Source organism: Leopardus geoffroyi, chromosome C1 (assembly GCF_018350155.1).
Source record: "Leopardus geoffroyi isolate Oge1 chromosome C1, O.geoffroyi_Oge1_pat1.0, whole genome shotgun sequence".
In the NCBI taxonomy this organism is placed as follows: Eukaryota; Metazoa; Chordata; class Mammalia; order Carnivora; family Felidae; genus Leopardus; species Leopardus geoffroyi.
In genome coordinates this window covers 52,879,466-52,903,614 of record NC_059328.1, presented here as the reverse complement: position 1 = coordinate 52,903,614, position 24,149 = coordinate 52,879,466, and the positions used below count along the sequence as shown (strand labels likewise).

General features: G+C 41.0%; 1 protein-coding gene across 1 annotated transcript in view; it reads right to left on the bottom strand.

Annotated features, from left to right (window-relative positions):
- Positions 1–3,930: 3,930 nt before the first annotated feature.
- The window catches only part of ROR1 (receptor tyrosine kinase like orphan receptor 1), a 399,613-nt gene continuing 379,394 nt past the window's right edge, over positions 3,931–24,149 (bottom strand). Inside the window, exons 8-9 of the mRNA XM_045477675.1 lie at positions 23,719–23,930; positions 3,931–8,520 (exon numbers count right to left, since the gene is read on the bottom strand). Of these exons, the coding sequence (XP_045333631.1) occupies positions 7,093–8,520; positions 23,719–23,930 (1,640 nt within the window). The 3' untranslated portion in view covers positions 3,931–7,092. The remainder of the gene's footprint in view (positions 8,521–23,718; positions 23,931–24,149) is intronic.

Here is a 24,149-nt window from a genome sequence, read left to right as displayed (position 1 = left end):
TAGCATGTGCATGAATAATTAGGTGGAATACTTTGAGCTCTAAATATCTTACCACATTAGAAAATAATGTATCTCTTTATAAAAGTTGTTTAAAACACATTGAATAATAGCAACGTTACCACTTTCTGGGCATCTACTATGTGCCAGACAATTCTTAAAGTATTTAAATACATTCTCATTAAATGCTTGTAGCAAGTCTGAAAGACAGATACCCTAGAAAAATTATAAAATTATCTAGACTTTATTTTTTGATAACTTTGTGTCAGGTGCACTTCTCTGCAGCTTACATAAATTAGCTCCTTTAGGTTAATTAGCTTCAATCCTAGGAAGCAGATACTTTCACAGATGAATAAATATCAGTTCAGAAACTTGTCTCAATTTGCATGGTTACCAAGGGGTGAAAGAGAGATTTAAGCTCAGGCAGTATGACATCAGAACCTTTACTCTTAACCTCTATGCTACATTTACAATATTTTACTGATAAGGAAATTGACATTCCCTTACTTACTCAAGGTTATCCAGATCCTTTGCAGGAACACTTAAAAAGTATGCGCTGTATTCTCCCAGTCTCTTTATTCAGGTCCCATGAAGGAGGGCTAAGGATAGTGTTTTATGCTGTATCTGAGGAATTTATAGGAGATTTTTTCATTATTATTTTTTTTTTGAGAGAGAGAGAGAGAGAGAACGAGTAGGGGAGGGGCAGAGAGAGAGAGGGAGACACAGAATCTGAAGCAGGCTCCAGGCTCTGAGCTGTCAGCACAGAGCCTGATGTGGGGCTCAAACCCACAAACTATGGGATCATGACCTGAGCCAAAGTCAGACACTTAACCAACTAAGCCACCCAGGTGCCCCTATAAGAGATTTTAAGGTAGCTTTTCTGGTACATTCTTGGATGGTTCTGAGGTTATAATTTTCAGAATCTCCCTAAGTTTGATAAGCTGGTTTGACAACTATTGCTCTAATGCAGAGATGGCTAGTAAGTTTCATCTCTGTTGCCATTCCTGATTGATTAGTAGGTTATCCAGGGCAGTATGCTGAAAATTTTAAGGCTAACTCTGAGTCTGCTGGAAAAGCATCTATTAGTGACATCTGGCATGAATGCAAGAGGAGAGAAGGGTGCTGGTGCTGTGGGTTTGCTCTTCCATCCACCCAGGGCTTCAGCTGAGTGGAGATTGTGTTCTTGTTCCCAACCTCTTGCCCCCTTCCCTGCAAGGAGATTCTATATCCCTACCTATGACTGTGAGGGTATGGCTGTACTGCCTCTCAGCAGGGTGAGATACACCCATGTCCTACAGTTGGGTTCATCTGCAGAGTTTGTGTTGACCCGGAGAATATGAGAAAAGGACGTGACATACAGCACGTCCAAGCAGAACGTTTTCAAGTGCCCATGTTTCAGTTCTGCCCCTTGCTCTTTTTTTTTTTCCCAGGCCATAAGAACAGCTGGTCCTTCCAAGACCTGGGAGCAGGGCCGCAGCCCCAGACCTACCTCTGCTGACTGATGGAAATGAGAAGTAAACATAATGCAAGTCCCTGAGATTTTGGAGGTATGACTGCAGCCAAGCTGATCAATACAATGAATACACTGTGTTTCCAGAGTGAATTTGGGAAGTACAAATAAGTACTGTCATTTTGCCTGATTATTAGTTTTAGTCTTCCTAGGTTGATTCTTAGTTAACAACTAGATCATGCAATTGGGGTGTTTCAGTCTCCTTCAAGTAAGTTATCTTAATGGGTGTAGACTCAAAAGAAACCTTTCAGGGAATTGTATTAGAATACGCCCGGATGACAGATGAAATGACCGTTTCTCTGTCCGAGGATTGCATTGGTCAAGGACCACTTGGTGTAGGATGAAGCCTGACCTCTCCCTATTTCTGCTGCAAAATCCACATGCCTCTAAGGTCAGGGAGAGATTTAGCACTCATTTATGACCGTGGGCAGCAAGTTCTGTTGTTTTGCATGGGATGTGGATTTTGGTCAAGAACACATGTCCAACAAAGACTGATATTGAGAACCACTCTCCTTCAAGTGGAATATTCCCTGAATTATCTTTATTCAGCATGTCAGGATACTGGCCTTTTTCAAAGTGTAAGGGATGTCCTATCTAATCTTAAAGAGGGGCCTTTCTCCCAACTTTACCATTCCCAGATAAGAATATTTACTAACCTGGTCACTTTGGTGAGACTATGCACCGTGTCAGGCCTTGTCAGCAAATGTTATAGTACTCGTTTGTGAATATGCATTTCATAGGCGCATATGATTCAGCTAGTCAAATATGTCAGCAGACTTTCTCCCTGTATGTCTCCATTTTTTTAAATCTTCCCTGCCTAATTTCCTAGGGGATTACAATGACCTTGAGAACTCTGATGGTTTGTAAGTCTCTCCTTCCTCCGAGTTAACAGACTCCTTAGTACTCTTGGCATTTATGGTAAAAAACTTCAGGTGCAGTCGTATTTTGGCTGCAAACAAGTTCCTCTTAGGCATGTGATCCCTTGTTCCTTCTCTTCTAAACTAGCATTTTCTCCTTAGCTTTTAAACTATTGCCCTAAAAAAATGCTATATAAATTAAGAGTATGAGCTTCACCCCTAGCACCTCCCGTGGCTCCTTATTGTCCTCCTTCAGAGCTTTCAGTCTCTACAGGCTGTGGGGAGCACAGAAACACTCACAGCCAGCCAGCGAGGTCCGATGGGCTGCAACTGGCAAAAGAACACAGTGGAATGCGCCACAGGTGACTGCATCCAGCCAAGTGGGTCAAGTTGTCACAGGAAGTTCAGGGGAGAGGGGAGCCTCTGCAGCTGCTTCTGCCTGATGCTTTCTAGGAGCCAGATCTTTCTTCCTCCCAAGAAAGAGCAGCCTATCCCTGACCCGGACTGTGTGAAGTTGCAACACAGAGGAGAGCGCTTTTAGTTGTGTTAATCATCGCTGCAAGGAGTCAGAGAAAGTACACTAAGAGACCAAGTCTTTTGAGCTTGTCCACATGAAGGAAAAAGCTTTTGATTACTACCCAGGAATAGGGGTCTCGAGGGAGCTAGACAAGGTAGTCTTGTCAAAGGCTGGGGCTATTAGTTCTCTATCCAAGACAACAGCTACAAAGCATATAACCAATTGTCAAATGGTTAAAGCAAAAGGATTTTACTGCTTAATTTTTCACTAAAACTTGATTTTCTTTAAGGGGAACCAAAGTGGCAAATGTGTTATTAAATGCTTACACATACATTTCTAAGGATGTAATGACCACACCCCCACCACCACCCCGCCACTCGCCACCTCAATGTTTAGATCATAGGAGAGCTTGTTAAAACACAAACTGCTGGGTTCCATCCCCAGAATTTTGGATTCAGGGCTTCAAAGAGGGGCCTGAGAATTTGCATTTCTGACAAGTTCCAAGGTCTGCTAGTCTGAGGACCACACTCTGTGAACCACTGGGATAGGTAATCATCTTTGAACCACTGGGATAGGTAGATAATAGAGCTCCCTTTAATCAGTAGTTAGCGGTTTGTAGTAGGCATTATCTGAGGTGGTGTTGCAAATTTGCAGATGTTGGTGATTAGGGTAAGGCCCAAATCACAGAGTTGAAGGGATTGGGGATGGTGGGAGGGGAAGAGCCTGGAGAGACAGAAGGAAATAGGAGTGAAGGGCAGACTGAAGAATTCACATGAGAGGGAGAAACCCAACCTGACATCCATCTCACTGCCATGAGAGGTGACTGCTTTATTGAGTTTGATCGCTGAGGTGGTGACAAGAACTGTACCTAAAACAGATGGATAAGGCCCTGAAGGTTTTATTGTATTCCCTTCTGTATTAAAGAGCAGAATGGACAAGTTCTTTGAACTTTCATAATGATACTCATTTTCTTTGACAGTGTGTATTAATTGCCAGATGGGGAACTCTTTCTTTTGGGCAAAGAAGGTCATAAAGATAAGCTGTGACAATTAAATGGCCACATTTCTTTTTATTTTATCAGTATGATTGGAATCTAAGTTGAACATGATAAGATGTACACAGCTTTTTCTTCTTCAGAGTTTGAAGACATGATTTTTGATGTCTAAGTTCACACGGAAACAAGGCAGAAAAGGATGCAACTTTGAAAACCAATTTTTACATTCCATTTGGTTGTAAAGTAATTATTCAATATATTATTTTGATTTTAAAAACTAAAAGCTTGCCATATATGGTTGGATAGTATATGGTCATGAAATCATTGGGATCTTTTCCCTTCCACCTGTGGTCAGTGGCAAAAGAATGCCCAAATCTATTTTAAAAGCCTACTTAAAAAAAAAAATCATTTCAATGAAATAGGAATTATAGTAAATAAGAATTATGATTCCTTTTTCTATGAAATGTCAATAATTAGAGAAATAATATTAAAATCCCCAAATACCTCCAGGATAGCAATATTCAGGAAATAATATTATATGGTAAACATTTTTAATAAACAGCAGCATAAAGTAATCAGTGTTTAATATCATCGCTGTTGTGTGAAATACAAATGCACATATCCTCAATATAAAATAGCCTTTTTGTCATTACATCCATGCTTGTCTACTTGAAATGCCCATAATAACAGATCAAACATTAAGTAATACAGTGATTAAATGCATGCAGTGAAAATAAGAAAAGATATGGGAGGGCAAGATATCTGAATATCGCCATGATATATTTGAAGGAAATCTATATCGAGTTAAAAAGAAACAAACAAAGGAAACAAAGAAACAGACCGGATATAAAAATGCAGAGATATATTTTCACTTCTGTGATACAAACCATAAACATAGTTTTGTGCAAAAAAAAAAAAAAAAAAAAAAAAAAAAAGGAAAAAATAAGGAAAAAAAAAGAAAAAGATCTGAAAATAAAGTCATCTTACAAAACATTGTCAACAAAGCGAAGGACATTTTTCGGTTTGTGAAAAAAATACCATTTTAATACAAAAGGGACTGTGTTATGTAGTATCACAGTGCTATCACAAAATACATTATTACAAGTGGTTTTGAAATTTGGTTTGCTCACCTTAATGACTTCAGTAATTATAAAATGTTTAAAATAAATGTTATAGTTCTTTATAAAAAACTAACTTGAATTTACTTTTTACCATAGTAATGTTTTTCCAGAGTACGTATTTTACTGGCTCACGGAATGCTAATTTCCCTTTAAGGGACTCCTAGAAAAACTCAGATTCACTGAAATCATGTTTACTTAAAATAATAAATATCCTTGGAAAACAATTGATTGTCGTATGATATACAAAATTGTGGTTTGAATCTTCATCATTAAACAGTTGCATAGCAACAAAAGGATCCAAATATTCTCCTCTACCTAAAGTTAAGAAATGTAGCTCTTGAACCAGCTTACTTATGCCACAAAAATATTTCTTAATTTATCTTTCAACAAAACTGGATATAGCCAATTCTTTGAGTTCACAGTACCGATAAGTCCATGTTCATTGTTTGAAGATTCCGTGTTTGGGAAAATTGCAACACATTTGGTAAACAGATTTCCTTGATTTCTCATCCTAATTGCATTTTTTTTTTCTTTTTACAAAATTGAAACATCAATGTGCTTTACATTCTCCTCATCAGATATCATTTCCAGGAATTATTTTATATCCTGTAAAGTCTCTTTGTAAGTCTCTTTAGTTGTAAAATAGTAATGATTAAAAAAATGAGACCTTGAGACATCGTTCTTAGAATAAAGGAGTTATTTTTTAACAAGAGAAAAATCTAACATAACATTCCTTTCTATATAGAACTTGAAACCCATAAGAATTCTAAACTTGGCAAAAGATGGCTAGTAGGTAAGTGGCATGAAATGCACATTTGATGCCTCCCTCCTAAGGCAAAAATGATTATGTTTCTTCTATTCACCAGCTTCAAAATTTCAATTCATGGTTATCTTTGAAATGAGAATTCAGTACCTGTGTTTAAAAAAAATACTGTAATGTTTTACAAAATAGAATTCATAGTCTTTGGATTCCAACTAATGCTATGAATAAATGGTCGTAACTCCTGGTGCTGGAATAAAATCTATGAACATTTCCAGATCAGAAAAAAAATAAAGGTGAGAGAAACTTTAACTAGGTATTGATGTCATAGAGTTTCCTACTTCCCCAGAGTCCATTGATGGTGGGCCCCCTACACCTAGGAAGATTCATATTCAGGAGGTTGTAAGCACTAATGTGCTGGTCTGCAGCCATACCTCTATTCTTCAATCCTATTGTTCCAGGGAAGCTCCCGTGAGGCTGCCCCATGGGAAACCTTGTTCCTCTCCCAGGCGTGCTGATCTAGGCCGAGGGACCATTTTCCTGACTGTGCTTCCTTTGGTTCCTCATTTCTAATGCAATGGAGTAAACTATCAACCAACAATCAATTCCAGCATCCACGTCTAGCCTTCTTATGGTCTGATGCCCTGTATTATTTCAAGGGCTCGTGTAAACACACTGTGGAAAACGATAATGTGGAAAAGGCCTTCGTGATCAGCAGAGGAGATTCACAAAGAGGCACATTCTGTACCTTCCCAAAGAAGCCCCACTGTGTAGATGGCCTCAGGGGATCTTACACTTGTCTTATGGCTCGTTTCCATCTGGGATTTCAAATTTTGCCTACAGTTTCCTCATTGATCCTGAACATCATTTTCATACAAGAATGCATAGAGTCTAAATTGAATCAACACAATTCCTGAACATTTGTCCTGAAGATAAGACAGCAGGTAGACAAATGCTACGGTATATACATTTTGGGGAGAGACCAGTCATGGCGAACAGAGGCAAATACACAAAGCACCATTTGACTTTCCTTTTTGGTTTGATATTTAATCACGAGACTCTTTTCTTCTTCACTGGTTTGCAGTTTTTAGTACGTGAAACCAGATGTACCAATCCCAATGCCATGTCGTGTACCCCTGATGGAGTGTTAATCCCACAATGTTTTCTTTTTCTGGCTGGTTGTCTGCCCTGCTTGGTAAGACACAGTTAAACTTCACAGAAGATACTTGTTGCAATGTCTGCTAAGTGAGAACCTTTAATAAAAACATTTGAATTTAAATCTTTTCTACGGCTTTCTAGTTTTTCCTGTATACCCCATTTACAAAAGTCATGCATTTTACAGTTCTGCAGAAATCATAGATTCGGTGTGTCCGTGAATATTGGAGTCTCCTAGCAAAGACGGTTGCTTTGAGTCTATTTTGTAGGGTTTTTGAGACTTGTTGCCAAAAACGGTGATACCCATTCCACTGGGATGATTTGGAATCGACATGTGTGGTAGTAAGGGAATGTTTGCTTCCTGATTAGATCCTGAAGAGGGCAAGCTGGTCACATGACCAGTGCTAGTCGACCCACTGGCACTGCTCGGGGACCGACTCTTGGGAGGCGGGCAATGCTGAATCACTCTGGGAGGGCCTGTTGGTTGGTAGTGGGCAGCTGGAAATGCCGCATAGCCAGGAGGTATTGGGTATCCATTGATGGGGATAAATCGCTGGTTCTGAGGTATTGGTGGGCCAATGAAACCAGCAATCTGGCCCTGTGGTGTAATACCCTGGCTCGGGAACATATAATTGGGATATCTGGGGTTACTGAGATTACTCACTGGGCTGGCGCTAAGGGAGGTTGTCTGCGTGGTAGCATTTCCCCCTGAAGGAGTAGTGGAGCTGGTGTGACTTGAGAGTCCCTCCCAGGACCGAAGCCGGACATGGATATCTTTAAATCTTGGTCTCCTGGAAGGAATCTCATTCCAGCACTCTGTCATGAGGCTGTACATTCTGGGCGGGCAATCTTCGGAGCATGGTAACAGCTGTCGTTTCCTTACCATTTCGATCACTTCCTGGTTACTAAATCCATAATACGGTTGCAGTCCAAAACTGAAGATCTCCCACAAGACAACCCCGAAGGACCAGATATCTGAATCAGAAGAGAATTTGCCATACATGATGGCTTCAGGGGGCATCCAGCGAATGGGCAGCAAAGACTTACTCTGCACCCTGTAGTAATCGGCAGAGTAGATTTCTCTGGAAAGCCCAAGGTCTGAAATCTTTACATGAAGTTGCTCTCCGATTAAAATATTGCGAGCTGCAAGGTCCTTATGGACAAAGAAGTGACTAGACAGGTACTCCATGCCGGCTGCAATCTGAATTGCTATGTGCAGAAAATCTCCATGATCCAGGCTGGATTTTACGGTCCCGTCTTCGTCACTGCTACAGCCAACATCAGAATGTGGGGAGCGCATGATAAGGAACTCATGGAGATCCCCCTGATTCATATACTCAAAAAGCATACACACAGGCTGTTCCTGAGTGACAGCACCCAGAAGGCAGACGATATTGGGGTGGTGTAGTTCGGCCATCAGGGAGGCTTCCTGTTGAAATTCTGTCCATTGCTGGGGGTTGTTATAGTCTTTCAAGGTCTTTATAGCAACCAATTGAGCATGGTCCATGCCTGGGAGATAGAGATGGCCCTTATAGATCTTTCCAAAGGCACATTCCCCCAATTCTTCCATAAAACGTACAGCAGAGAGTGGCAGCTCTTTAGCCTTGCTCTGTATAGAAAGAAAGGAAAAGTGTAGTTGAAAACACTTAAGGCAAGACATCGTGGCATCTGAGAGGAGGGGTGGGGCATATAGAGAAAAGTTCTAGAAATCAGACCAAATAAAACACCGTAGGTCTATAAGTCTTTAAAATTGCTGGCCACAACTTAGAGGAGGTGCCACAGGTAACTGTCTACCATTCCACTCCGACCCCCCCCCCCCCATCTACATCCCCTGCTCCAATGGCAGTTTCCTGCTGGAGCCTACCGTCTTGCTACTCAAAGTGTGGTTCTGGGACCAGTAACATCAGCATCTCTCAAGCTTATTACAAATGAGGGCTCTTGGGCCCACCTCAGACCTGCTGGATCAGAATGTGCATTTAACAAGAAGATCCCAGGTGATTTCATTGAACATTACAGTGTGAGAGGCGCCGCTGGAGAGAATACAGCCTTAATTCTTAGCCTGGGACATAGAGTGTGTGTGATCTGGTCCTAACCCACCTACACTTGCTACTTCTCTATATGATAGCATCACATTATTTAAATAGGTCTGCTCAGTGACCACCCTTAAACACCATGGCCATTCTTGCCTAATACCTCTGTTCCTGCAATGCTTTCTTATTCTTAGGATATTTATTGTGGGAAAAGCCATAGAAACCACAATGAAAGGCTGTCCTCCTGAGCGCTCCCAGTAGAGGTAGGGAGCTTTGGAATCCACTCCTCTCTGCTCATCAGAGTTTTCCTTCTGAAACTCTTCGTGACCACTATGATCTTTGCATCCTCTGGCTTCCTTTTGCTTTAGTGTCTGAAGGCCACCACATGCAAGAGGCAGTGTGGGGGCTGGTTACATGCATGGCCTCCACAGTCAGACAATTAGAGTTTGAATCCTGCCTTTCCCACTTACCAGCTCTGTGACGCTAGGTACAGTATTTAACCATCCTCTACCTCAATTCCTTCATCTGTAAAATGGGATGATAATAATTGATAATAATTGCACTTATCTTATAGGGTTCCTATGAATTTCTAATAGATTAACATTTTTAAAGTACTCAACATGATGCCTGGCACACGATAAGGGCTATTTAACTTTTAGTTATTACCTTGCTGTTGCTGTTCTTTTTATGAATATTTTGTCCTCTCAATCACATTTCATTTCCTTGAAAGGAGGCATTTGCCCTTCATACCAATTGATAACCTTACAGCTTCACAAGTGGGTTGTTTACTAATTGACCTTAAGACAGACAGGAAAAAGGATCTAGCTCACAATGAAAATACTAAATTGTGACATTTGATCGTGGCTGTAATATTTGAAATTCACCTCAAATCTAGCCTGACTTTGAGATGAATTTATTAAGAAAAAGATCATAAAAGGAAAGCATTTGTACATAAACTGATTAAAAAAAATTTTTTAACGTTTATTTATTTTTGAGGCAGAGAGACACACAGCAAGAATGGGGGAGGGTCAGAGACAGAGAGGGAGACACAGAATCTGAAACAGTCTCTCTGAGCTGTCAGCACAGAGCCTGACACAGGGCTCAAACTCACAAACCGCGAGATCATGACCTGAGCCGAAGTTGGACGCTTAACCAACTGAGCCACCCAGGCGCCCCAATACATAAACTGATTTTAAAAATAATCTCTGCACTTCAAATATTTTAGAAAAAGATGATTGCTCTGAGTATTCCAATTAAAGGTGGCAATGTGGCAAATACATATGGAATTCAGAGCTCTCTGTGCAGAGTTTAAAACAACAGTTTAGAAAACGAAGTAAAAATATTTCTCTAATCCAAATTGTATTAATTTAAAATTCATGATGATTAGCTCTGTTCAAGGCTGATTTTCCAGGGCAAAATGCCCATTAACCTAATTATATAAGTGTAAATAAACATGTAGGAAAATACTCACTTAAGAGGATGAAATAAAATTGAGAATTTTGAAACATTAATTTGCCCATGCAAATAATATTTCCTACTATAAATATGTCTCATTATTCATTAAAGCAGATCTCAAGGGGTTTGTATTTGGAAATGTCTTACAGGAAAGTTACTTCTGCTTAAAGTAATGGTACCACATTGCTTTAAACATGCAGTAAATTAAAACTTACTTATTGATCCAGTCCTATTCATTACAGTATTGCAGGAACAAAGAATTAGAAACAGCCTCAATGTCTAGCTAGAGGAGACTGGTTATATTAATTATGGCAAAGCCAATAATAGAATATTACATAATTTAAGAACGAGCACATTTTCTACGTGCTGATATGGAAAGATCTCCAAATCTTATTGCTAAGTCAAAAATAAAAAGCGGGGCACCTGGGTGGCTCAGTCGGTTAAGTGTCAGACTTCAGCTCAGGTCATGATCTCATGGTTCATAGGATTGAGCCCCATGTCAGGCTCTGTGCTGACAGCTCAGAGCCTGGAGCCTGCTTTGGATTCTGTGTCTCCCTCTGTCTCTGCTCCTCACCACCCCCCCCCCTCAAAAATAAACATTAAAAAAATTAAAAATAAATAAAAAGCAAAAGAATAGTTAATGCTGCATGCTGCTTTTGTGAAAGGGGTGAAAAAGAATGAATATATTCATGTTTATTTGCATATTTATTGAGAAACTGATTTGCTTTTTAAAAAAAATTTTCATTTCATTTATTTTATTTTCTTTTATTATTTTTAATATAATTTATTGTCAAATTGGCTTACATACATTTATTTTAGACAGAGAGAGTGCAAGTGGAGGAGAAGGGTAGACAGAGAGAGAGAGAGAGTGAGAGAGAGGGAGAATCTTAAGCAGGCTCCATGCTCGGTGTGGAGCCTGATGCGGGGCTCTATCCCACAACTCTGGGACTCAGCCAAAATCAAGAGTCAGATGCTCAATGGACTGAGCCACCCAGACTCCCCTGAGATGATTTTGCTTTCGTGGGAAGACCAACCCAAGGTGAATTTCTCCTGCATGATGTTGGGATTTCTATCACAATTTTCCTAATGCTCTAATTGAGTCCAATTTATGCGAAGGTCCCCTGAATGGCATAGTAGGTGTTACTTTTGGACCTAAACAGGATCTCCAGGCTTTGGTAAGAGAGAAGGGTATGGGACTGAGCAATAAAAAATTTTGAGGGAAAATAGGAATTCATAACTAAACTCAAGGAGTATTAGGTATTAGGACTACTACCTTTTCCTGCCCCTGCTGGAACTAATCCATAGGAAGTGCAGTATATTCAAACTGTGTGGCCTTTGGAATCATACCGATCTGAATTTGCATCTTGGACATGTTGCTTTCTATTAATATTAGTTAATACTTGTATAACATTTACTAAATGCTAGATACTGTCCTAAGCACTTAACAAATATTAACTCATTTATGACAATAATCTTGTGGGGGTAGGTCCTATATCTTAGGTGGTTGACGTTGAGCGAGTTTCTGAACTTTTCTGAGCCTCTATTTCCATATCTATGAAATGATATGCAATTTACATAGTTACAGTACGGATTAAATGCAACAATGTATGAAAGTAATTTCCACCTAGTAAGTAATCTTAAATCAATCTTATTATACTTATTGTGGAAGAAATCCAGTAAGTGAGGTAAATGCAAATGACTTATATCCATTTATAGCCTTAAGTACTTCTAGCCAGCGTTCTATAATTCCCTTTATGTTGTGGTATTTATTTATTTATTTATTTATTTATTTACATTTATTCACTCTTGAGAGACAGAGAGACATAGCACCAGTGCAGGAGGGGCAGAGAGAGAGAGGGAGACATAGAATCTGAAGCAGGCTCCAGGCTCTGAGCTGTCAGCACAGAGCCCAGTGCGGGGCTCAAACCATGAACTGTGAGATCATGACCTAAGCCAAAGTCAGATGCTTAACTGACTGAGCCACCCAGGCGTCCCTGTTGTTCTTTTCATAATGCATTTGGGGCATCCGGATGGCTCAATCAGGTGAGCATCCAACTCTTGATTTCAGCTCAGGTCATGATCTCAGGTTGTGAGATCAAGCCTTGCGTTGTGCTCCAGACTGAGTGTCTGAGTGTGGAGCCTGCTTGGGATTCTTTCTCCCTCTCTCTCTGCCCCTCTCCCCTGCTCACATGCTCTCTCTCTCTCTCTCTCTCTCTCAAAATTAATAAACACTAAAATAAATAAAAAATGCATTACATTTCCTCCTATTAATCTTTTCCTGTTTGCGTGTAGTTATTAGTAAAAACAAACAAAAAAAAACACCTTAAAATCTTAAAAATCTTCAATCTCAAAACAGAGAATTTGTTTTGGAGCCCGAAGGTGGGTACAATTTGAGTGACATGTGGCCTGTTCCTCTAGGATTCTGGGAGATGCATATGGGTGGAGGGAGCAAGAACCCACGTGGAAGAGTAGATGGTGGCAGATGGGACAAGGAAACAAGCTGGCCAGGATTCTGGGGTCTGGAGAAGACGGGTGGACAGGACCTTGGCATCCGCCTGACACATAGCCCCTGGAGCTTCACAGCTAAGACGGGCTGCGTTCCCCTGCACTGAGGTAAGCAAATTAGTTCTCTGCTATTTGCCTTTGGAAAAAGAACTCTTACTCTTAGCATTTTGCACATGGAGAAAGAGGCTTGAAAAGCATCAAGAATTTTCAGAAGAGCCAAAAGAACCACACTTGCACTGCAAGCCCTTCTGTTTTGGGCCACACCATTTCTTTCTGAAATCAGAGAAGCCTGTTGGCGGGCAATCCCAGTTTGACACAGAAGGCCTCTGGAGGCTTAGCCTGGGGCCTGACACCTCACAGGGCTGTGAGGTCAGCCTTCAGTGTGTGGTCGCTCTATGGACTTCTAATTGTTCTTTTCCCCTGTTCAGACACATGAGAGCACATTTTGACCCCAAGTGTGTCTTCTCAGATCCCACCCATACCCGGTGGGCCATATGGCACAGAGTCCCAGCTCCTCTCTAGCCTATAGAAGGAAGGAACAGTTCACCAGGGCTTGTCATAACCAAATTTGGGGATTCCCTTTGGAAAGAAGCACAGAAAGCAACTAAAATGGCAGATTTCACAAAACCTTTCTTGGGAACACCTGTGCGGCAGCCGGCCTAGAAGTTACCAGAAAAACTGCTCAGAGCTTAGTTTCAGGGGAACAATTTACACAGTGATTTGCATTTTTAAAATGCTCAGGTTACTTGGTACAAATGTGTCTTAACTATAGACTCATTTTCAAATTTTACATAAATCCTGAACTAGTTAAAAAATCATAAAAACTCTTAAAGAAGCAGTCAGTAGACCCTACAGTGACGGCAGGAAATTAGCTGTATTGTTGAGGAACAGATGGTTTACATTATACAAACCCTTTAGGCTAAACTTGTTTAGGTCTGGCATATTGTAAATTATATTTTAGTAATGAAAGTGAAATGACCTCTGCTTGACCTCAAGTGGGGTTTGTCTGTTTGAACCCAATGTCGTGGAAAACTATGAAAGAAAATGAAGTCATAAAGTTTTGGCAGCTCAATTTTGGCTCATTTTAAGTTAAGGGGTTATAAATCTGTTTAGTTTTTGTTTGACAAGTATTTGTCATACAGGGATGTACAAAATGTAAAGAAGTGTAAAATACACATAAGGCACAGTGCCAAAGTAAACTAAGTACAAAGGAAAACTGAAATGAATAGGGTCCTGGGCTCCTATCTCTTTATCACTCCTTCCATTAGTTGAATGACAAGATGGGCTCAGTTTATTATATGCTGTAAGGCAATTAAGTACCTTAAAACTGAAACAGGCTTTCAGTTTAAATGTTAACATTTTTGCTTCTCAAAGTAAACACACATCTGCCTCACTGAGGTTTTAAAAATTCTATAATTTGTGGGGGGGGGGAGAGGAGGAGGAAAAATCAAAGTTGATGTAGAAGTTGATACGTTATTCTAAAATCCGAATCTGCTTCTTTCCTTAGAAATTTTTGAACAGCAACTCTATTAGGGTTTGAATGAGCTCTTTGCAGGAGGAAAAAGAAGGGAGAACATTTTAGATGACAGTCATTTAGATGTGAGTCAGATGTGACTCTTGTGGTCCTGTCTAACCAGCCGATGGAGGCCAGGCTGATGTTGGTGTCTTCCTTCACCTGAGTGACAAATACTAAGTGGGGACATGTGATGCTTTTAGATCTATTACCTTTGGATATGAAAGCAATGAACCAGGAGTAGGGTTTTTTTTTTTTACATTGTAATTATATAGGTGGTAGATGGATAAGGAGGACAGACTCAATGACTTTATCTCTTTCCACCTTTGAGAAGTTACACCTTAGGTGATAATACATTTCAAATGATTCCTCTGGGTGACAAAACTTATGACTAACCTGCCATTTCCTGCCCACTCTACATAAGTGACGGCTGTAGGAAGAGGGGGAGGATTTCGTGATGGCCGACATTTGCGTGCAGCAGGGATCCACAGATTTGCGACTTTGGGCTTCTAACCTGAACAGGGTATGAATGCTCTACTTTTGAGCCCAACTTGAAGTTGGACACAGATAAAAAGCTGAGTGACATGAGGGGGAGGGAAACAGAACCCAGAGTGCTTCTCCAGGAGAGGAAGGTGGCTCCAACGGCAGATACTAAAAAAGAACTGAAGTTGTATTCATACAATTGACTCAAACCATCCCCTGTAGTCCCTACCATCCTTGTACTGGTTCCTTTCCCACGCCCTTTTACAAATCTCATTTGCTATACATTTGCTGATTCTAGCCAGACCCAAGTATCTTGAGGAGATGAGCTACAATGGATTGAATACAGTGGCATTTTTCCTCAGCCTCATTAAAATTAGAGGGGGATTTGGGGTAATAGGACATTAGCAGGTCCTTTTTTTTTTTTTTTAAACAAAGTTCTCCATGAGATCTATATTCCTTGGGGACTTGCTTGCTCTCTAATATCATCTCTGATATAGACTATATCAGCATAGTCTAATTCAGAGCAGGCATTGGAAGCCCCTGGAAGGCTTGTTAAAACACAGATTGCTGGGCCCCACTTCCAGAGTTTCTGATTCTGTAGGTCTGAGGTCTTGCATTTCTGACACGTTCAGGTGATGAGGATGCTCCTGAACTGAAGACTTCACTTCAAGAACCAGCAGAATATGGCTTTCTGGGTCAGACAATCACTAGCAGTCTGGATCTCTACTCCTTGCATGATGAATGACCACAATGTGTCTGAAGAACCTGGTTGAGCAATTTTGACTTATAGGAGCCAGAGAAACTAATACTTTGCTTCAGAAGATGCTTTGGAAATGCCAGCTAAAGAAAAGATAAGGACCACTGACTGGTGTTTACTGTATTTGTATTCTGCTACTATCTTAATGAGATTCAAGGCTTTGAAATTAAATCACTCTATCACTTGGGCTATGTCACCAGTTTATCCTATTTTAATGTGCAGCCTGTGGTGGGGGATCTTTTTTCATACCTGGTTGTATCAGTCAGTCAACTGATACTGTCTATGCTATATACCAAAGAGTATACAGATAGAATAGTATATGAGGACCCATGCAAGAAGCATGAAGAGTAAAGGCAGCTCTTGTCGTAGATGTCTGTAATCTTGAGTTTAACAATAGCTACCATAGATTGAATACGTGTCCTGTGACAGACACTGAGACCATAATAAGGCCTATGAGCTGATTTTGGAGCGCTTATATGTTAGGCTGTTAAGTACTTTGTACATATTAACCCCTTTGACCCTTACAGCAACCCCACGAAATTGGTCACTCTGCCTATTACCCCCATTTTGCAGGTGGAAAATATGAGAAAGAGAGTGATTGCACAGCTGGTAGGTTGTATGTTGGACAGCAGAGTGTGTCTTCCTGGTGACTTCTCTAGGTGCTTCGTGCATCAGCTTGTTTCATCTTCATCACTATCCCATGAGATTCATACTGTGATGTTCCCATTTTATGGATAGAGAAATTAAGAGGTTGCTTAAGAAGCACACCTATTAAGTGGTGATGCCAAGATGCAAATTCAACTACATCTGCTCCAAACCTGGAGCATTCTTCCAGCAATAACTGGCAATTTTCATTTTGATCCTTAAAGGGCTTCACCATTTTAAAAGCATAAAGCACACTGGTAGAAGACTGGAATGTCAAGGTATAGTTGCTCTCGGTCTCTGATCTAGATCTTACTCCTGTTGATTCTCTGTTGTCCTCATTAGTTGACTGGGACAAGTGAAGAAACCCTTTCCACAGCAGCCTTTGCCTGAGCTGTGCACAAGAGCCCTGGAGAACATATAAAATAGAGATTTCTTTGTATCTGGACTTAATTGTTGTCAGAACTTGCTTGACTCCAAAGCCTATTTTCCATTCTTGTGCATTTCCCTGGTTCTGAGGTAAGCGGTGTTCGAACGGTAAAGGAATGGACTCTACTCCTAAATGGAAGTGATTATGTTTTAAAAACTTAAAGGCCACAGGCATTCATTTTGGGAGGTTATGGACATTCTCAAAGACTACAGTCGAACTAAGTGCCTTCCAGCTAAGTGCCACCAAATTCTGGAGGGAGTTTCAACCAACAGTTTGCCACATCGGCCCAGAGTTCAGCTGCACTTCTCTGGAAGTGATTTAACTTCAGAAGCAGTTCTTTTCTGTACGACATAACTTTTTGACGGTTACTTTGAATGTCTGGTGGTGACCAGGGTTGATTCTGTGATGGCTACTTGACCATGTCAGTGGGAGAGCTTCTATCCTGCCTGGAAACAGGCAGAACAGAGGCCAGGAATTTCAATGTCAGCTTGAGCCACCAAGTGCTCATAACTTGAGCTCGTGTGTTTTGGTCCACCTGAAAGTTACGGCAGTCGAGTGAAATGGGGAAGAACGTGGGCTCTGGACCTGGGCAGACCCGGGTTCAAATTTTGGCTCTGCCACTTAATAGTGGCATGAAGACTCACTTTTCTTATTCCCAAATCAGGCTTAAATTAGCACCTACTTCATAAGGCCATAATGGAGATTCCATTGAGATAATGTTTGTGATGTACTTTAGCTTATCGGTAATACCACTTATAATATATCCACTTCTAATACTCATTCTCCCCACAAGTAAAGTTTCTACAGATGTAGCTTGAAGCTGAAGCTCTTTACTGGAAGCCTCCCAGCCCTAACCATCAAACCCTCTCCACCCTGACGGATTTTATCCAGGGTGTCAACAGGGTGTGTGGGGCAGGGGATTTATGCTAACTCAATCGGAATGGAATACCAGAACTGTCCAAAGAGCTACCTCTAGTATCTTTGCTGTGCTTCCCCTGCCTGTCTCCTCACCCAGCTAATGCTGTGGGCTGCGGGGTCCTATAGCTTCCTCCCAACCCACATTATCCTGTGCACAGCATTTGGTAGTTGACTGAAATATTTGTGGCTGTTTGTATCATCACTGTACCAAAATAATAGTAACTTCTAGCAATCAGGTTCCTGTGAAGTGCCAGACACACTATCTCAAATTGTCAAAAATATCGGATGTGAGAGTGATCTGCCTGCAACATCTGCCACCCCATTGATTGCCAGGGTTGATTTGGCTGATCGGGCTGCCTAGCGGGTGTCCCCTTCCTCCCTCACCACTCCATGAACATCCCTCCTGAAGCTGCCTGCTTGGCCAAAGAAGATGACCTTCCCCGATAGAGAAGGACTGTTCTTTGGTCAAGGGTATATAAGAAGCTGTGCTCCCTGGCTAGAACCTCCAAATAAGAAAAAGAAAAATCTCTAAGTATTCTTTGTATCCTTGTGTTTTTTAAATTTTGTTTTGCTTTGTTTTAAAGTTTATTTATTTATTTTTAGAGAGAGGTGTAGGGGGAGAAGGGCAGAGAGAGAGGGAGAGACAGAATTCCAAGTAGACTCTGCACTGTCAGCACAGAGCCAGACATGGGGCTCGAACTCATGAATTGTGAGACCATGACCTGAGCCAAAATCAAGAGTCAGATCTTTAACCAGACGCTTAACCAACTGAGCCACCCAGGCACCCCTATTTGTATCCTTGTTTTACAAGGGAGAAAACAAAGGTTCAGAGAATTTGCTTAAGATCTCATGGCCAGTAATCAATGGAACGCAGATTTGTAATCATCTCTCTCCTCTCAGTCCTTGCCCTTTGGAGTATAACAAACTACCTCCTGGAAATAGACTAAAAAAATGTGGCTGTAAAGGTATGTTAGGCCTGGAGATTATGGATCCTTAGGTGCTGGGAGCAAGGATTCTATAGCTTGAGATGTGTCCTTCTAGATTAGGGAATGTATATCAAGTGGGAACTAAAGCAATGCCAGAGGATGAAATAAGCATGAGAGAGAGAGAGAGAGAGAGAGAGAGAGAGAGAGAGAGGAGGGGGAAGAGGGAGAGAAGTAAAGAGGAACTGGAGGAACCAGTGAAGGAAACAGAGGGGATAGGAGGAAAGCCAAGAGAAAAAGTATTTCAAGATGGTGGTTCAGAATGTCCAATGCTTCAGGGAAATTAAAGAGGATAAAGACTTGGAAAAGGCCATTGGGTTGAATTACATCACTGGTGATTCTGTAGAGGGCCCTGTCAATAGAATGATGAGATCAGATGTCCGGGGAGACAAAAGCTTTAAGGACTGAGTGAAAAAGTTTTTGAGGACATTTTAGCACCAAGTGTGGTGACACTGGGTAAGGTCAGGGGCTCAAAAGGGGTAGCCAGGCCATAGTAGGGCTTTCTAGATGGAAGTATGTTGTTGGCAAAAGGGACAGGCCTAGAGAATATAATCAAGTGTCAGTACATTCAGCAACTACTTTGGCTAGAAAGGAAAAGGAGAGAGGAACTTCTGGAAGTGAACAAACAGAGAAGCTGGCAAGAGATGAGGGTAAACTGAGAAAATAGAGCCACCAACTTCAGAAAGCTAGGCAAATCTTGCTTTCCCCAAGTGTTCCTGATACCAGCCAGCCAGGAGCTGCAGGAGTCTGACCCAAGGCCTATTCAGGCCTTGGCTGTGGCCCCGCCAAGCCCGACCCACTGTTCCTTATCCTCTATTCTCAAACTCCTCCATCTCTCTACCCATCTATGCACCAGAGTCCCACGTAGGTGAGTCACATGTCTCACAGACAGAACCCCGCCCCCCATCCCTGCCACTGTGCTTGAGTGGGAGGCTGGGCCACCTTCCTCACTCCCCAAGGAGACTGCTCCACAGCTTTTTCCCCTTACTGACAATGCCCTGTTTTTCAGACACGTGACAGTTGGGGAGTTGGAGGGAGAGGCAAAGGAAAAGAATCCAGGAGAAGGGAAATTAGGGTTTCCCAGGCTTCTTGGAGAAGGTTCATTTTCCATAGTACTTTAAAAAACACCCACTCGCATTGTAAAATTTGTAATTCAATGTAGAAAAATCCTACTTAGTTCATGCATCACTAGAATACTCATCAGGGAATTTTAAAGATGGAAAAGACAGGTTATCTTATCCAACTGCACGGCTTGAAATCTGCTTACCAAAATAAAAAGAAAACAAACTGACAGTAACTTATATGAACAGGGTCTATTTCATTCTCAGAACTGCTGAGAAAAGTGACACTCAGGCCAAGTGACTTCTCAGGGCCATGGGGCAACTGCAGGTGGAGCCATAGGGGCGTCCCCATCTTCTGACTGCGCACAACTCAGAGTGGAGGTGCCTCTCTGGTCCACTGGCTTGCTTTCCCCACAGGTCAGAAAGAAACTCAAACCTCCTTGAGGTCTAACTTCCAATTGCTTCACCTGCCTCTCTAGAGACTCAAGCCAGGTCTGTCAACCAGTTTGTCCTTGACTGCTGTTGTCCCCTCTGGAGGGTATGGGTTTCTAATCTCCCTGAGGAGCTTCTTCTTAATCCAAAAGTGTGTGTGTGTGGGTGGGGAGGGGTTTAGCAGCTCAGCAAGTGGAGAAAGATGGAAACCATTTAAACCCCGAAGGCCATATTCATTTGGATCCATAAAAACCCTGGAGTCTTGGACTTTTGAATTGACAGAGGAGAAATAAGAATAGGCTTGGGCAGACCAGTTTCCATGCTTCATTCTTTTACATCTCAGCCTCCAAATATCCTTTTGATTTTACTCTGGTAGGGTGTTTGTTTTCAGGACTTCTTTCTTTCTTTTTCTTCCTTCCTTCCTTCTTGCCTTCCTTCCTTCCTTCCTTCCTTCCTTCTTTTCTTTTCTTTTATTATGTGTGCTCTTTCCTTCTAGATTTTAAAGGTACATGTATTATTTATGTGTCAGTGACCTTTCAAAGCACTTTTAGAGATTGACTGTTTACAGTTAGGAATTTTCTTTAAGGTCTACAAAGTCCTTTGTGCTTTTTCCAGGAAAGGCACTCAGTAAGAACCAAAACAAACAACAGAATAATTCAAATTTGATTGGAGCCAAATCTCTTAAGAGAGTAAGACAAAGAGAGCTAGCATTTGTTTTTGTTGTCTCCTTTCCCCCTCCTCAACCCAGTCAAATATTCTTGAGCCATTCCTACATCCAGTGTGGTTCAGAATTACTTGAGGGACGTTTAAGGCTGAATTTTAAGTCCTGGGTTGGAGAAATCTTGGCACTGGCAGATTTTGCAAGGGACACTTCAGAAATGATGAAAACAATGTTTACTTCACCAAGTCTTTGGGAAAATCGGGCCCAGTATATTTCACATTTGTCTCTACAACCACAAAGGGTGGAGGACTATTACTGCTCTGGCCAAATTTCACATGCCTTTGGCAGGATTGGAGCTATATCATTCAGACGTGAGGCTGTTACACAAGCCTCTTAAGGATTTATCACAAGCCAGGGTGATGCCTGTGGTTAGTGTTCAGCCCAAACTGACCAAATGGAATCATATTTAGTTGTCTGCCTGACCCCCTCCCACTCTCCCTTCCCAGCACGATTTGTTCCGTGAAAAAGTTATTATGGGGTCAGGCAAGAGCAAGGACTTTATTTAGTCATGAAAAATCCTATGTCCACATTTCATTTCTTCCAATTTCTAGCTCTTTGATTTTGGAGAAGTTACTTAATCTGTATGAGTCTCACTTACTCTGGTTGTACAGTATGAATAATAACTCCTATTTTACAGAATCATTGTGAGGATTAAATAAGATGATGACTATGAAAATTCCTGGTATAGTTCTTGATTTGTATCAATTTGTATCAGTCGACCCACATTAGCTTTCTCCACTTACACCAGAAAGCTCTCTGAGACCTTTATCTGAAAGACTGCATAAATCCAAACCATCATGCCTATTGGATGTCATGCTTTGCAAAACAAACCTTGCTAAAAATGGAACTGAGTTGCAGATTGAGGCTGGCCTACAAAACTGACAATTTTCCCAAATGGAAATGACTCTTCCCATGGTTCCTGCCATAGCAATGAGGAGCCTGCCCCTCCAGGATGGTGGCTTTTGCACAGTGATCAACCCCATCCGGGTCTCTCTCTCATCCAGAGTTCTGGCATTTCTAAGGTTTCTCAACATTTAATAACAGAAATGACAGGGAGGGGTGCCTGGGTGGCTCAGTCGGTTGAGTGTCTGACTTCAGCTCAGGTCATGATCTTGCAGTTCTAGAGTTCAAGCCCCACATCGGGTTCTCTGCTGCCAGCGCAGAGCCTGCTTCAGATCCTCTGTCCCCTTCTCTTTCTGCCCCTCCCCAACTTGCGCTCTCTCAAAAATAAACACTAAAAAAGAAAAAAAAAAAAAAAAAAAAAAAGAAATGATGGGCTAAGACTCTCACAGAATGAAGACTACTGCACTGGAACTTTGAAGTATGGGAAATGTAAAATGTCAACTAGGCATTACTTCACGAATATGCAATCAATCTTACCCCTCTATTTTCTTCTAGTACCATGTAAGGATTAAATATGACATTATATCACATGCTGTAATGTATGTAAGCTGACTAGCTGGCAGCTAGGATGTCACAAACAGGTGAACCTCCACCTTTACCTGTCCCCCAAGCCACTTAGTAAACCCTGTGGTCTTCATGTTTTCTTCATTTTTTTTTTTTTTTTAATGGTAAAAATTCCCACTTAAGAGAACTGTGGTTTTGCTTGGGACAGAATACTTAAAAATGAATTTTTAAAATTTAAGAAATCCAAAAACGTTAGGAAACAAGGTTTCTATAGGACTACAAATAGGACTACAATAGAAAAAAAAAAAAAACATTTTAAGACTTCTTAACTTAAAAAAATCCACTGCACAGCAGACTACAATCAGATGAGGGCTATGTGTCAGTCCCAATATGCAGCTACATCTACTTACAAGTTAAAAGAATTAGTTAATTTGAGCATGAAGACATTTTTTTCCCTAAAATTTTATTAAAGTGATGCATCTTCTCTTTATGAAAGCCAAATGAATAATATGGCCACTAACCCACAGAGAAGACAAATATTTGTAGAATGAGTGAATGAATGTCCTATGGAGTTGGGATAAGAAGAAAAGACGGGCTTTTTGGAAGTTTTCTAAGTTATTTAAATGAAATCTTTTTGGTGAGAGGGCTGGGATTGAGGTTCTGGCTTTCTGGAGAGAAAGCCTCTGTTGTGTTTCAGCTTTAAGATGTGGTGTGTGCGCTCCATTTAAGGTAAGGGCTGGTGACCCTGGCTTCCTTGCCAGGACCTAGAGCAGCCCACATGCTGAAAGATGAGGAGGAAAAACAAAGGAAGTGGATTGATTTATCACAGAGACGAGAAGGCTAAGGTAGGCTATCATCAAACAGTATTCAAAGATTATAGGAAGGACAACATTTCTCTTTAAATATACTTAAACCAAAGAGGAACAGATTTAGGTCAGGCATTTAACCGAACTTAACTCCTGGGTTAGGATTTAGGTTTTGTTGTTGTGGCAAAAGGCACATCACATAAAACTTAACCGTTTTTAAGTGTATGGTCTACGTACACTACTGTGCAATAAAAGGATTTTTTGATAGTGAAGTTAGTAAACCATGTTTGTTTGCTTTTTTTTTTTTTCTCTGTTCATCTCTTTCAGGTTCATTGGAAGAGTATGGTATTTCCTTCTTGGAAATTTTGAAAAATAGCTCACATTCTGAATCCTTAGGAGAGATGATGTCCTAAGGATTCTTTCTAGCCCAGACTTGATGGTAAGGCAGCCACATGGCTGGCTCAACACTGACGTGCACACACTGACGAAATAATGCTCCGGCTGCCTTGGATACAGTTAGAGATAGATAGTTATGCTGAAAATGAACTCTATAGCTTGTCAACTCTGATCGTAGATCATTTGATTTCTAAGCTGGGGAGGGTGATAAGTTTTGCTTTAACCTGAAGCCTATAGAATATATGCAGCTCTGTACTGCTGATTTTACCTTGGGTTTATATGCGTTCAGCATTGACATCTCCACATTTTGACCTCTGACATGTTTCGGTTGCCTCTGGACTGGCGGTGACGATGACTTCTGGTTATTGCGGCAGACGCAGATAAAAAAGAAGAGAAAAGCAATGGCCAGAGGAATAGCAACACTTGGCACCAGTATGTACAAGATCTCCATTTTATTCTTCTCCTTGGAGCCCTTCGAATCTGGGTACAGAAATAGAAAAGAGCAAAGGTCATTCTGGTTCAAATAACATGTATAATATTACATTGCGTAGTTTAAAATGACCTCCTATTCTTCTATACACACAAATTCACTGGAGAAAAAAGGAACCATTGCTTATTACAATTTGTTTCTATCAAACCTTCAACATAATTTATTGAAGTTTAAAAGTTTAAAGTTCAAGTGTTTAAAAATTGCAGAGG